General features: G+C 39.2%; 1 protein-coding gene across 4 annotated transcripts in view; it reads right to left on the reverse strand.

The window, feature by feature from the left end:
• Window positions 1-518: 518 nt before the first annotated feature.
• LOC136778912 (UNC93-like protein) overlaps window positions 519-15778 on the reverse strand; it is a 35341-nt gene continuing 20081 nt past the window's right edge. For all 4 annotated transcript variants that reach the window (XM_066736089.1, XM_066736088.1, XM_066736087.1 and 1 more), the window contains exons 3-6: window positions 14150-14369; window positions 8497-8659; window positions 4859-5126; window positions 519-3035 (exon numbers count right to left, since the gene is read on the reverse strand). In XM_066736089.1, the coding sequence (XP_066592186.1) occupies window positions 2710-3035; window positions 4859-5126; window positions 8497-8659; window positions 14150-14369 (977 nt within the window). In that variant the 3' untranslated portion in view covers window positions 519-2709. The remainder of the gene's footprint in view (window positions 3036-4858; window positions 5127-8496; window positions 8660-14149; window positions 14370-15778) is intronic.

Below are 15778 nucleotides of genomic sequence, written 5' to 3' on the forward strand. Positions count from 1 at the left end.
ATAATGTTTTTTTTCTATTTCTGCAAATAAATTAAAAAATCGAAAAGGTAAATTTGTAGAATATATTTTAACAATTGAAATGATTTCTCAAAGAAAAAAATCGAATAAAAAATTAAATTGGTTTGAAAGGGCAGCTAAATTCTAAAAGAAAGTGAAAAAATACATGTACATAATAAAATATTATGCAATGCAAAAAGTGAGATTAATATTTTTTGTATAAATTATTCAATTATTAAACAGGATTTTGTTTGTTCTAATTGTTAAATATGTTGATAGTAAAGTTGTATCTGGGGCGACATCTATGCCTTAATTTAGTCACATTACACTACAATTTTTTACTGCAAATCTGTTGTACACTTGAAAATATGTATTAGCTGCTTATGTCTATGATCGTGTTAAATGTTCTTAAACACTTATCAAGGAGTAAATATCAAAGATAAGTTTTTCTTTAATAATTACAAGAGGCATTAAACAAATCAGGAATTATTGAGGAATTATAATTAATATATTGACCAGGCTTTCATCTTCGTGCTCGATTTATTTCAATTGCGCATACGCAAACGGTGATTTCATACAAATAATCATTTAATAAATTTCATTCTCTAATTGAGCGTTAATCAAAAGATCGCACAAGTTCTAAAATACATGCATGGATTTCCCAGCTGCAAGATCGCCCACGATTCACTCTTCCACATTATATGCAATGCCACGTTACACCTACCAAGTCAAATTGACAAGCCTCCGACATAAAGAAAATTAGTGAAAATGAAAATGTGACTCTTCGCCACTAATAGAGAGAGAGAGAAAGAGAGAGAGATAAAGGTCACGAATATTAACATAACTCGTAAAATAAAATTAGACAAAAGATTATCATCAAATAGTCGATTTTCGAATGAATGTTAAAAAGGTAAAAATAAAAGAGGAATACGGATAAAAAGTCAAGAAGATAAAAACAACAAATTGGCGTAGTAAATTGAAGTAAGTTTTTTTAGTAGGAAGCACCGTGCAGGTGATGGAGCGTAGGGAGAATTGGCAAAGAGTTGAGATTCGTAGGACTAGTCATTGGCTCTCCTTTAACAGTCGGAGCGAGAAGAAATGGCAAGTGGCAATGTGAAAAAAGGCTTGCGCATATTATAATACAAGTGCTGGATATTATAAATATACACGAACAGAAACAAGATTCCCTCAAGTTCCCGTGTTTCAGCTTCCTACCCGTTCCCCATTAGCGTTCTTAGATTAGGAAACGCAAGGAATGTGGAAAAAATAATCCAGCTCTCTCAGTAAGAAATTCTTGACTTTGCCAACACTATAATAATCGTCCAATGTCCAGCGTTCGACGGAAGGGATAAATTCTCATTTCGTTGATCGTCCTCGCAGCTGCGAAAACGTGATGTCCCCTCAACTAGAGTTCTCTATCAGCTGAATTCTCGCTCGTTCTCACGTATATGAAACGATAGAATGGAACACACACGCAAAAGATTGATCGCGCGTGCCGACAAGAGAGAAATTTCGCAATTTTCGCGCAACCCCCTCTCTTCCTCGGTCGATTAATAAATTAAACTAGTACGTGACGATACTTGCGAAGCTTTCGAGAAAATTCATCGCACTCGTGAAAAAAGCAAGCAAGGATCGAGAGGTGAAAGTGGGTCCCGCTCCCGCATTCCATCGGCACGGCACGCGGCACGGTAGCAGAGTAGATCTTCGCCAACTTTTTCACGCATCCTACATTTTATATAGTATATATATTTTCTCTCTATAGCCTATAATAACATTATATGATACACGCTATGCTCCTAAGAACGTGTCGTAGCACGTTGCCTCTTCGGCTCGCTCGCCAAAAAGGATTATTAATTATAATATACATGTATAGTTATTTCTTACAATGATATGTGTAAATCGAGTGCGCGTGTCCCTCTAGAAAGGGACGGTAAATAGAAATAATTACGATCCAACAGGAGAATACTGCTTCGTGATTGGAGAAATGCGTCGGGGATCGCTATCCCCTCGCTCGCGATTTCGCGACATCTTCAAATATAGTTCTACTATAATATGCACCATCCTCAGCTCAGCTTATATCTCGTCGATTTACACCGACACTCGCTCGGGCTCGGGCTCGACTCCTGTGGCCTGGCATCACCCGACAACCTGGAATAGTTCTTCCACGATACGACTTCCACGCTCGTCGCTTTGCTCTCCTCTCTTCTACTCTCGGCCTAGGCTTTCCCTTACCACGCGCGCGTGCGGTACATAACCTGAAAATATACACGCCGGCGCGGCGGCTTTGTCGCAGTTGTCGCCTTTCTACTTCCGGTCGGCAGAAACGCGCATCCCGCGCGAAGCACCAGCACGTGTCGCCACCTACCCTTCGGCCACTCACCCAGCAAAATTCTTTCTGGGATTTTTCACTTCCGGTAAACGCGTCTAATAGTAGTAGTCCTTCTCTCGTGAAAAATCAACTTAAAACGTGGACAATGTTATAGGAGGAGGATATAACGTCTTTCGTGTTTTTAGCAATTTTCGAGGGATATCTATTTATATATATATATAAGAGTCTTAGTTGTCCTACCATGGAGAGTTTAGTGGACGCGTACTTGGTACGCGCGGTTGGTTCCACTAGGGGGACAGGATCGGAGGAAGAGGAGGAACTTGGACGTGATGGGTACCGGAAGTGAAGCGATTGCTCTTCTCTCAAGGTCATCAAAGGACGCTTCACAAATGCGTGATGATGATGTCGTCGTCGAGGTCGTCCTTTTCATCGTCGGTTTCCTCCGGTTGATTGGCCTCGGCCGCAGCCTGAGCTGCCTTCGGGTCCTCCGCGATGGCCTTGAGCCTCTTTTGTTTGCGCCTGTGTAGAAGCTCCACCACGATGTAGCCCATTGTGCCTATTATCAGTACCGTCAGCATCACGTACAGCTTCATCCTGGCGCACAGGTGCGTGCTGTATGCGTAAGCCACCACGAAACCCACGCTCTCCCACAGCCTGTAGTTGGAGAACGCGGCCTCCTTGTTGCGCCTGAACAGCGTTCCGTACAATCCTAATCACACAAAACACACAATTATTACTCCAATCGCTGTCATTACGTCCTCTTGCTCATGCTAAACCACCGATCAACGGATGCGTAAATTCACTAATCCTTGCCGATCCTTACGTAAGAAGCGAGCTGATTGCGCAATCGATTTTTAGTTCGCGATAATTGATTTCTACAAACCAATCAATTGATAGCAGCATTAAGAGTTAACTATTATTGATAGAATTGATTTTGCAGGTCGATGTACGGATGAATGTAAGAGCTTTGGGGTAGTTTCGCCTTGACACGTTAGTTTGATGCGCGTGGACAGCGCGTAATTACTATGTAACAAGCTGAAAAAATACGTGTCTCGAGGTAGAGAGAATTTTCTTGTATATACCAATGTTTCGTTCAAGAGTAGAGAAACGGATATTGTTAAGTTAATTATTGATAGCGAAGATAGAAAATACACATTGTTTCTTAATATTTCTCAATCGATTCGGATTTCATTTTTTTTCTCTTTTTTTTTTTGGGTAAGAGCGAAATTTCTACACAACGTTTATTCAAAAGAAAAAACGCTGCATGTATTATTAATTGTTTTTGCGAAAGCTGGGCCGTGCGAAACTCAACAATTTCAAAATAAAATATCGATCGTGATCGTGCCTGCGGACAAGAGTAAGTTTTGATAAACAAGGTCAGTTTATATAACTCTTTTCTCAGTTGTTTGAACCTAAGCTCTCGCGGTTTTCAGCGAAACGTGGAAGAATAGCTGTTGTAGCCGAGTACGGACAGCGATTAGATATTTGTTTCGCGACAGGAAACGTACAACAACGTTTAGCCGAATATATGTATATATGTATACACTGCAGGAAAAGCACGCGAGGCATTTGCCTTTCGGACGTTGCCGTATGCAACGCGCAATTTTTTTACTTCGATCACACATATATCTATAAAGAGAGAGAGAGAGAGAGAGAGAGAGATCTGATATTTTGCAACTATACTCTAATTACAGCATGTGTATCCATGTGGGGCCATAAATCTTACGAGATGTATAGCGAGCTTTGTGGTCAGACCGGTTTACGGAAACAGTCCAATTCTTTAATGTCATTACACCCGATCATAAATACACTTTAATTAAAGGAAGTGAACTAATCACACTCGTCAAATTCTCGTTGCCAAAGGTTTTTGCGACACAGCTCTTCACTTCTGTTAATTAGATAGTTTTTTTTTTTCAAAGAAAATATATAAAAACTATTTGAAATTTCCAAGTCTTTTCGAGTAAGTATCCGCGTTCATTATCCCGGCTGCATCTCGTTTGAAAAGTTTCCATGTATCACGTGAAAGACGAGGGGACAATTAAGTGTTCGAGTCGACCTTGAAGGTGTCTCCTGACCACCGACAGTTTCGTTCCATTACGCGCAGAAAGATAATCCTTCATACGAGTGTAACTCGTTTTTGAAAAAATTAGCTAATACTGCCATGTACAGATAACGAATTCTCTCAAATCTTTCAAGGCAATATTCGCATATGTAATGATTTTTCAATGGAAACCCACGCTAAACGTATATTCCCTTTCTCTTTTTTCTATCCCATCGGTCATCGAACTCTTATAAGCTCTATGGTTACTTCGGACACTCAATTTTGTGGAGATTTCAACGACCAAGGCCATTTAATGCGATATCCATTCGAGCAAAAAAATATATTTTGGCATTGGAAAATTCAATCTATCATGTTCTATAGAAAATATACCGAATTTATGCTAAAATGTCTCTCTATGAATATTTATTACTCTCTCTCTCTCTTTTTAAACCCTAGGTTATAATTACAAGTACAATAATTGATTTTCTTACCATTGACTTGGGTTTGCCAGACTGCATCACCAACGCCCCAGAGTCCAGAGACCGAATAGAATATGTAGGGATTTTCCGGATGAGGCCTCCACATTAGCAGAACAACGACAAGACTCGCGTGAACAATGGCACCCAATGCCATTAATGGTTGTCTGCCAACAAATTTCATGAGCGATCCGAAGAGTAGGGAGCAGCCAGCGTTCACCACCCCGAAACAGATCATCACGTAGCCTACCCTGTGAACGCCCAGCGCGCACGAGATGTATGCCTGAAAGAACAAAATGAAAAGTCATTTCATACAATAAACTATATGAATTAGATTTTCATCATTCAGCTTATAAACTGGTGCATTGAACAATAAAAGTGTATGAAAGAAACAATCTCTCGCTGATATTGATCTATATAATAATCGAATGAAAGTTGTATCTCGGTGACTTTTCCCACTCGCTCCATCTAAATCTATGGAGAAGAATGACAAGGACGTTCCAGTTGCTTTCAGGACGTCAGAAATAATATTTCAAATGGTGCGCTACGTTGGACGAAAATCCGCCGACAGTTTCTCGTTTCTTCGCGCTACCTACGCGAGATATACGACGCGACGCTCCGTACAATCCCGTTACTAATGCTCGACGTATCGGAATACGCGCATAATGATACGAATAAATTAGTATGGAGTTTTATGCGACCGCTGTAACACATTCCATCGATAATCGAGGATACGCGTCACGTTTGTGAAATTGCATTAGTCGCGATTAACAAAACGCTTTATTGGCTCGCTTCTCGGATTATCGCTGGCTACTTTCATTGGCATATTAAATTCTCTACGACAAGTGTATTGTCTTCAACCCCGCGATTGTGTCATTGGGGAGTCCAAGGCAAACTGCTCTGCTCCAAGGAATTCCATGGAGCTCTTGAGGATATCTTCAAATTAATATAACAATCAATAGAATCTATAAAATGGAGGATATTAAAAATAAAGGAAGAGAAAGAAGAGAATTCTTGGAGACTGTTTAATCTTTATTTGCGTATATAGGCACGCGCAAGCGAGGAAGGTGCACATAACGTGCCATGTATGGAAGCTGTATTGCAAGTTTGCTTCACTGCTGGATTATAAAATCGTTGCCTGCACGACGGTGCTATTTATAACGTTGCGAGCAGCTGACTGGCAGCTCGGGTCCACGCCCAATCACGAGTAGTTTCGATCTCCAACTTTTTCCTTGCTTACGACAAAAACCAAACAAGAGCAAACGAAGCTCCAGTGCAATGGTTTCTCGAGACTCCTCCTTATACCATTGCGAACCAAGTATAGCCTAATGAGTGATCAGGGACGGCTTCGTTAACCTGATTTTTGCCAACAAAGTCGCGTCGTAAATCGAGATACTCAAGGTATTAGAGACGATCTCTCGATTTACCTGCATTTCGGTCTCAATGGCAAATGAGCTATGCAGAATTTGACTGGTCGTTGTAGGAAATGGGAAATCAATGTATAACGCGTTGTTTATTCGAACGTGATTGCACGCAACCCAGTTCACACGATTGAACGGAAGCACGAGTAGTTTGCTTCCACTAGCATTCGTCCTGATATCTCTGATCCATCTGCGATCGATACAATATACAATGCAAGTTTCCGGAACGTATACACTATAAAGTCCTTGCGAGGTCGTCACGGCTGTTACGTCTGGCGTGTGGCCAGATGATCCAGCCAGATCAACCGACCTCCCTATATATAACGATGCAGCACGCTCTTTTATATGTATTTATTATCAAGGATATATAAACACGAATAGTCGCTTATTAACGATTTGTAGATTTTGAAGATTAAACTATTATTAGACACAAGTAAACTATTTTGGGAGGGGGGGGGGGGGGGGGGAACCCAAGAGGAGATCGACGGTGATTGACCGGCGCGAAATGTGAGAAATGCGAAAAGCGACCTTCGCCTTCTCGCACGTGAGTATCTCCTTCGCCTTCGACCGAATCAAACGAAAGCTTAATGCTCGAATTACAATAATTATTCCATCGTTATGGTTTCCTTCGCGCTCGTGTCTTACTAAACTCGTTTCTCCCCCTTCGCCTGGCAATTGCAAAGTGGACACCCGCGGCACGATCGAGTATTTTCAAATGGATGACGATTATTCGAAAAGCGAAAAAAAACAAAACAATTACAGCAATCGCCCACCAGAGATCGAGCGTGAAAGTCGAGCAGTTGACAAGCTAGCACAAAAAATCTATGGAAACGAGGACATTTTCACGAGACTGCCACGTGACCATTGTCATTCGACAGGCGCTCGATATCCATTAGTGATTTCTCCTTTCAATCCGCCAATCATTTGCACAATAATGGAGCAACGTTGGTAGACTTTTTGGAAAAATGTGTAAGGTCTGGCCAAACAGTCTGTTTCTACTTAAAGTTGAAAATATAACTGGTCCAGCTAACAAAGCTTTGCAATGTTTATCAAGAGTATTTTCTATACCGAGCATTATTGCTCGTTGAGATTATACAGGCGTTGAATGATTTATGTCGAGCAGAGAAGGATATGCGATTTCTACAATTAGATTGATAAGCGAAGAGAAAAAAGAAGCAAAATTGGCATAGGAGTCTCAATGGAAAAGAAAAGTGGCCTCGGGGTCTGTAAGCATACTAACTACTAGTATTGGACAACTATGCCGATGAGTACTAGCAGCACGTTCACCGTTCTCATCGCTCTTGCAAATATACGTATGGAGTAGACGACAGGGTCCGGTTGGTTGACCGGATCGATGCGACAGAGTCTGGCGCCAGTAACAACCGCAAAAAGAGAAAATTCATCGAGAGTTATACGTGGCTATCGACCAGAAGATTCCCACACCTTGAATTTTCCACCTTCAAGTAGGTTACCGCAACTACATTCGTTCCGGAACCGCCCCCGAGTCTTCTCTTCATCCGTTATCTACAGACTCCGAAAGTTTTAATTCCAACAATTTGCTAATTATAATTCTTCAGCTTCCACTATTACAATTTTGCTTCGAAGATGGAACAAATTTTTGTACGTCGTAAATTTTATTATCATACAATTTTTTCTTCTTTAGAAAAATCGAGTTTCAGAGTTCAATAATTGCCAATGAAGAATATTTGTATAATTTATAATATGGTAGTAAGAAAATGGAAATTTTGAGAAAATTACCATGTGAGAAGGTCAAACGATTACAAACATTATATTATTAGAAATGGCGAGCTGATAAGTATGAAAGGTTGGACGCACAATCAGATCCGCATTAGAAAGTGCTAATAAACATGTAGGTAAGCAGGCGTGCAGGTAAACCGGTGTAAGCCCAGTTTGCTTCGCTCGTCGATCATTAAATATAGAGAAGTGGTAGGTGTCGATATAACGTACGTTCGACAAATCTCGTTTGACTCACGTGCCACGATCACGAGGCCTGCATCTTTAACTCACAATGTATACGCTCTATTAGATTCTTTCACGCGGCTGCCAAGCTTCGTTAGAAAAATTCTTACAATTCAATTTATTTTCAAGAATAACGTGATATATATATATAGTTTTATGATAATGTTTTATGAGAAATTCCTTCAGAATGATAATTTAATCGGTTCATTTAACAACAATCTTATTTTTTAAAAATATTACACGACAACTTACCTGTGTAAAATCTGCTCCGATGAAAGCTTGCTCCATACCGATCCACACCGTGATGGGTATGAGTAGCTGTTGGTAAGGTTTTTTCAGCTGATAAGCCGTGGCAGATAGCAATTGGATTCCACTCAACTCTTGGCTATCCGCTCGCCTTTGTTTCTCTCCATACCTGAAAGTGCACAAAGGGTTCATGAAGAAACTTTTCCAAATTAAATTCAACAAAGTTGAGAAAAAAATCATCACATATACGTTTATTAATAATTTGCTTTACAAGCTTCTTAGACGCGTCTGATTGCGAAAAGGAAAAGAAAAGTTGGCATTCGCTCGTAAGAGGTATTCACTTTGCATGTGATTAGCATTGAGAAAAAGAGATAAAGCCTAGTGTGTAATTGTTGTGTCTGCATTAGGCTTACAGTGTTTACAAGCTCCGTTCTCACTGTTTAACGGATGATGAGACTTTTGGCGCGAAGGGGCAGAGGGTGGCTAATGACTATTTCACGCGATTATCATCAGCAATCGCACAAATCCACTTAATTATCCGACGGCTGCTGCAGCTCGGGAGCCACGCGGAAGGAAACGCGCGTTGCGCAATTAGCAAACTTGGAGCTCCTGTGAATGTATAGCGTTGTCATTGAGAAACGCGAGTCTCGCTTTGCCACCACGTTCATTCATCGTTCTCATATCTTTAGGGTCTGAAATCCAGTAGATGAAATTTAAACTTGAAAAATTTCTCTCGTCAATATAGTCTCATCCAGATCGTATCGAAATACGTGTTTTCACTGTATACATATATATATATATATATATATATATATATATATATAGGTATTAGTTGGAAAGTTAGGGAGAGCTCCCGTTAAAAGATTAGCAGCGAAACACGTGCGCACGTTTCTCCGCGGGAGGAAAGAACAGGGCCAAAAGCACGAGGTAATTCAATGAATAAATCTTTCGGAGCGCTTCAGCACGGCCAAAGGCAATTTCTCGTAAATGTTCCATTCTCCAAGCTGGACAGCATTCCAAAGAACACGTTTCCCACGCGAAGTGGTGCCCTATCGGATTATATCTTCCTCGCAGAGCCACCTTAACTCGAATTTAGTTCAACTGCTTGAAAATTAATTAATTTTTCAGATGGAATTAACGATAGCTGCGAGCGGAATAATTTAATTGGATCTGTCGTGTTAGAAATAATAAAATAATGATTAGTTTGCGCGTGATACGCGTCATAAATAAATGATCGTAGGTAATAAAGTGGACTAAGCGTGTCTCTTACACGCGGTGTCAAAGTTTTTCCTCGAGTATACAGAAATAGACGTCGAAGAAAAAAGAGCTCGATCAGATTCAATAAACTGGGAGTCCAGATACATAATGCAACGCGGCTGAGTCATTGCTGTCCGGTTTTGCGGCTTGCACGATGCTTGAGAAAAGGAGAGCCCCACCCTTCGTAGCGCGTTCCTGGTCCATTGACATCGGTAACGGGTTTTCCTTGCACGTTTCACCTTATTATCGTCTCCATCGAATACACAAGTGTACAAATATATACATAAAAAGCAAGCAAAACGTGTCTTGGTATTATCAGCTCGTGAAATTTTGCGTAAGCTGACGTCAGCGATTCCTTCTGCACCATTAAATCCGTCCGAAGTTTGCAAACTTCTCAACATTGCAGCTGCGTGCCTGATGCTAATTGAAACTGTCATCGTGCTTTCTACCGATCATGCCGAAGCTTTCCGACCAATCAATTAAGACCCTTAACATCGGGAGAGCCTCGTAAATTCGACTGTGTGTCTCGATAAGTGATATTGAACAATATTATCTGACACTTGTCGTAAGAATATCCGATCATTGATACGAGCTTCCTTGCTTCCTTTGATGCAGGATTAAGTTACCATTGACATTATTATTATTATGAGCTATTTGATAACACTTTTTGTTTACTAGGCGAGTCGCTGTTTTGTAGGTCAGGAGTTCTCAGTTTCCGTTAATTACGTCATTTGGTACTTTCCAGCTCTTACACACCTCGTTATCGTCTCGTCTTCGTTCCAAAAAATAAGCAACTTTGTTTATCAAGTAAGCTGTCAGTTTTTAAAAGGAAATTGTATCTTTTCATTTTATGAGAAGCAATTAATTATCCGATTTTAAATATCAGAAACTGATACTCTATCGAATTAATGATCAGCTGCATCGTTTACAAATTGTTTCCCACGCGAAGAACAATATATTTTTATAGTATCGACTGCAATTATAATCGAGACTTTTTATTGTGAAATTATGGAATTATTAAAATTTTTTACTATACTTTACGAGGATAGGGATAAAATCTTTGGGACCGGAAAAGGATACGATATATATACACACATATATTATTTAGATAGGTACTGCAAGTGGAAAACGTCATTTGCCTTCGGATTTATAGCTGCAACTGCACTCTCGTGAAAAGTTGGCTGACGATATAGCGAGGCTCGCACGCTATTATCCTGATGCGAGTAGGCATATCTGATCCGATCGGATGAATGAAGCACAACAAAGCGCAACACAGTGGAGCCTCTTACGCAATCCGACTGGTAATCTTCGCTAAGCCATTCTTCTTTCAGCGAGACTGTCAGACAGCGAAAAAAGAATTCACAATAAAAAAAGGTTCACCTTCGCTTCATTATACTTATTCGCCAGAATCTCATCAAATTCCCTTTTTTCTGTATGGCATACAGCATTCTCCTATGTGCCTCTGTAATTTATTTTTTATAAATCTTACGTTAAACTGTCTTTCGTTTAGCAATATCAAAAGCTTGTTATGTAAAATATTAACGCAATATTTTTAGTTGTTATAATCGAAGCGAAGATAAACCTCGATGCCACTGTGTATATACTTTCGCACTTTAATGTTTGCAGACAGGACTAAACGTGCTGGATTGGTTTTAAGCAGTTACGATATTTTTTTTTGATTAATTTTGTGTTTGATTCGGTAAGTGCGAGTGAAGTTTGATCGACGTTTCTGTTTTTTTTTTCTTGCATTCGCATCCGATGACTGGCCTCGTTAATAAGTAGCCCGTCAGTTCCTTGTGCAATCCGCTTATACTGTTCCTTTCAAGGAAAAGTACTTGTTTTTCCGACACTTGCTGTAAATTGGTCAATGTAAAAAATCCATGCAAAAACGAATAAAGGGGCTCTCCACGGGCAAATAAAAACCGTGAAGAACTTGTTGAATAATAATTTACGAGAAGGAGAATAATTCGAACAGCATTGGCGCGTTTTGAAATTAAAATAACGTATTAATATTTCTAGGCTAATCCATTTTTAATCCTTCGCAGACAGCCTATTATTTTCTTATTTCTTTTGCATTACTCTTGTGTCTTACGAGAAACCTGTCAGTAGCGGTGTTTCAAGACATTCTCTCTCTCTCCCTCTCTCTTATTTATTATTTAATTTAGAGTTTAATCACTAAGATTGATGTTTTTTTTGGAAAGCTTTTCTCAAAGTTTTTGCATTCGGGATGATAATATTGGTGTTTCAATTACTCTTACGTGCCAATGTCGTTAGCGTTACGTCTTTCTTACGTTAGTGATATCTTTTCATCTGTTAATGGAAGGTCGTGCACATTAATTATGCTAGGATAGCGCATGCTCCGTCGAATCGAATGCGATACAAAGATTTATACAGCAATTTTGCAACGCAAAATCCTCGCTAAGTAGCTTTTCCACCAACAATTTTTCTTTCGATCCAACCTAACGTTATTATATTTCTTATAGTCGGAAGTATAAGCACGCTAATGAAATACCTAAAAGACAATTTATATTATTATTATTATTCTTTAAACAATTTTTACCATTAGCACACTGCACTATACTGTAGAGTTTGCTTTTTCTCTCAACGTTTACGGAACGCTGCAAACGAGATGGAAAAACCGAGAAGATTGCATGGGCTAGTGTGAAAAAAAATTTCAGTGATTCATCAGCTAGTAAAAGAATAAATGAGTCCCGTTAACGATCGGTAACGGTTGGTTAAGTGTTTTTAATTATCCAGCCAGCATTTTAACGCGCCATAAAGCATCGCTCCTGATTCTTTCTGAAATTTACGCGCATCAAATTGTCGGAAAGTCGTAAAGCAGCACAAACCACTAACGAATATTTTAATTTCTTTATTATTGAAAAAAAAACTATCGTCCTACATATTCACGCTTTTAATAATTATGAGAGAGCTCCTGGAAGAATTATGTTATTTTTTTAAACATTAAATATGTTCTTAATCAGAACCTCTGATTCATCTAATGAATAGCAATCGAGGGTAAAACGAAGAAACGAGGATCCAGAAGCTTTTTTGATCGTTCTACGTTAGTCGAATTATGAAGTTTCTGAGACCAGAAACTTATAAGGTTTTATTAAAAGTACAAATCGCGAGAAGCGGCTGTATGAGTATTACGCAATCGGTGTGCATCGATGCATCCCGTCGGATGTACGCTATTTTGCAATCATGAGCAGAGCAATGTTTATAGCGATCCGTGAGTTAGAGGTGATGTACGGGAGGGGGATCTCATCGGGATCGAGCTACACTCGCTTATTAAGCTTCGTTTCGTAATACAGTTGGAAAAAACGCTTCGTCGTACCCCTACCCCCTCGTAGTATCTATCACTTCCTCCCCCCACCCCCACCCCATCGCTATATCTCGCTGTAATATTATTTTACACCACACAGCCTTCCGTCCGAATCTTTCGTGGTGGCACACCAAAGTACCGGAAGTATACAGCGAGTTTAAACGACACCCACGAGATTTTATACCAGAGACTCGTAAAAACGAGAGTGGTACCGGCTCCCATTATTGCACCGTTAATTTATCGTGAAATGGTTATATACTTTTAAAAAAATTTTCACCTTCTTTTCTAACATTCCCCGTTTATTCCGTGGCAATTTGAACTCTACCGAATTTACAGGATATTAAGTTTTGATATTTATTTTAGTTATGGGAGGAAACACTTTTTTTCTTATAGGATTAATAAGATATGGTAATATCCAAGATGGAACAAAGTTTCGAACGAGAATCGATGAATGATCGAACGATCCAGCGAGGATTAAGTTGAGCAGGAGAGTCAACGTGCGTAATGGAATCCTACTACTATTCATAAGTTGGTCGATGCGTGAGCGAGTGATTCGAGGTATCGTGTAGCTTTCACTTCCCGTGACATCTATCTCATTACGGAGTATATCGCTGCTAATGAATTTCCAGATTTTTTTTTCTCCGGTCGGTAAAGGAAAAAAAGATTAATAATTTAATTAGCACTTATCCATGAAACCTGTTTAACATTTACAATTGGTAATCGTCAAGGTCTTTGGCGCGTACAAGTTTATGTAGAGGTAAGCAGGCGAATGAGCAAATTGAATATTACAGTACAATAAATCAATAAATTACATCGACAATAAAATTGTATCGATTTATCTTACCGATCTTATACACATGCTTATACACAGACTAGAATATGTTAATCGAGCGATTAGCGTTTTCTTATCAGGTATAATAGACACTTATAAAAAGTCATGTCAGTTGTTTCTCCGCTTTTTATTAGCCAACTTGTCGTTTAAAGGTCCGATAACCTTCCTCATCGATGCTACATAGTGATAAGGCATGTATATATATGAGAATTTTGTTAGAAATGAAAAAAATTTATTAGACTCACCTGGATAGTGGATCTACGAAAAGGGCAACTATTATCACAGCCACGACCACGCAGGACAGGTAAATCGCTGAAATCTCGTAGATTTCGGATTCCGGCGGCCTGTCGAGATTCTCGTGTCCGCCATTTCCAACGACGCAGAAGTTTGCACCGCAGAGTCTGATCTTGTCGAAATTTGCGGTACCGTTTACAGCATCGCTCCCAAACTCTCCCTCGCTTAAAACTGTAAAAAAAATAGTATCCTTTGTGAAACTTGTACTTTTCTCTCTCTCTCTCTCTCTCTTATGTTAATTTATGCTATATATTGGTGGTTTATGAGAGGGAAAGGAAAATCGTGAATTATACCGGAAGTGAGGAACGTGTGGTGTGCCTGTCATCCCTGTGATTCTATCATTACAAGGAAGAATAAAAGATTACGAGGAAACCGGGAAGTAACGAAAGCGAGGCTGTTTCATAAATTAACCTTATCATGGTCTTTCATTTTTTTGTTGCAGAGATAATATTCGTCTCTCTGATATATCGCGTGTCTGTGCGTGTGTGTTTCACGGATCTCGTTTTCGTCCTTTCTTCGGCTACCGAGCAAAAAGCGATTATGCGGGACGTCTCGGGGTCGATCGAATTCGATATCGATGTCACGGTTAAACTCATCCTCGATTATCCGGCAATCTCATGCGCGACCATCCAAGACCTCCTCTCCAGCTATACAGAGCCTCTACCAGTATCGAATAATAATGAATCGATGATCGAAATGACCAAAAACGGTGCATGAATACCAATTTGCCTGATAGCGCTTGCAAGGCTATTTAAGTTGCTTCATTTTCCTATCATTCTAATGACCTAAAAATTATATAAAGCCAAGTTCATGTGACTTTTAAACAGGTCAATTGTATATGTCTCAATGTAAAAGGTTTTTATAATTGAACAGATGCTATACAAATTAAAAAAGTTCATTATACATGATAAATATTGAGCAAAAGCAACGAATGCTTAAAAAGATTCTAAATATATTCGTATAATCGCATAAAAAGCTTCTTTTCATTGAATAATCGGTTAATTCTTGTCAAATCAAATATCATTCCATCTAGCTAATTTTGGGCTATAACATTGAATTAACATTCTATAGCCGCCAAGTATAGCCTTATATTTAACCAGTAAATATTGATGGTGGCTTGTTTGACAGCAAAAAGTAGAAAATTCTATTTGTTCAATCATTTAGGATGTTCTGACTTTTTTACTTTGTACCGAAAATCAGCGAGATTGTTCATTTCGTCGAAATATGTTAATAAACGATAAGAATCGAGAAAGAGGATACTCTGTCAGCTGTGCAAACATCGAACTGCGTGAACTCAAATTGCCAATATGGAAACAAACGGCACACGTGCCTTATTATTAAAACTTCGTTAATGATAAGCAAATTCGATTTATACTTAAGCGTTCTCTTCGATCAATTAACTTTTGCTTCATCGTATAGTGTTTTCTGATAGATTGATACTTCTTTATTACTTCTGAATATACACAAGTTTATACTATGTACAGGGTGTACCAATAAAGATGCATCATAATTTAAACGTGAGAATTTAGTCATAAAAGAAAATATATATAAAATTTATTACTTATAAACCTCTCAAAATA

The sequence above is a fragment of the Prorops nasuta genome, unplaced genomic scaffold (assembly GCF_024137725.1).
Source record: "Prorops nasuta isolate Cenicafe-Biocafe unplaced genomic scaffold, Cenicafe_Pnas_1.2 PNAS00015, whole genome shotgun sequence".
NCBI classification, from domain to species: Eukaryota; Metazoa; Arthropoda; class Insecta; order Hymenoptera; family Bethylidae; genus Prorops; species Prorops nasuta.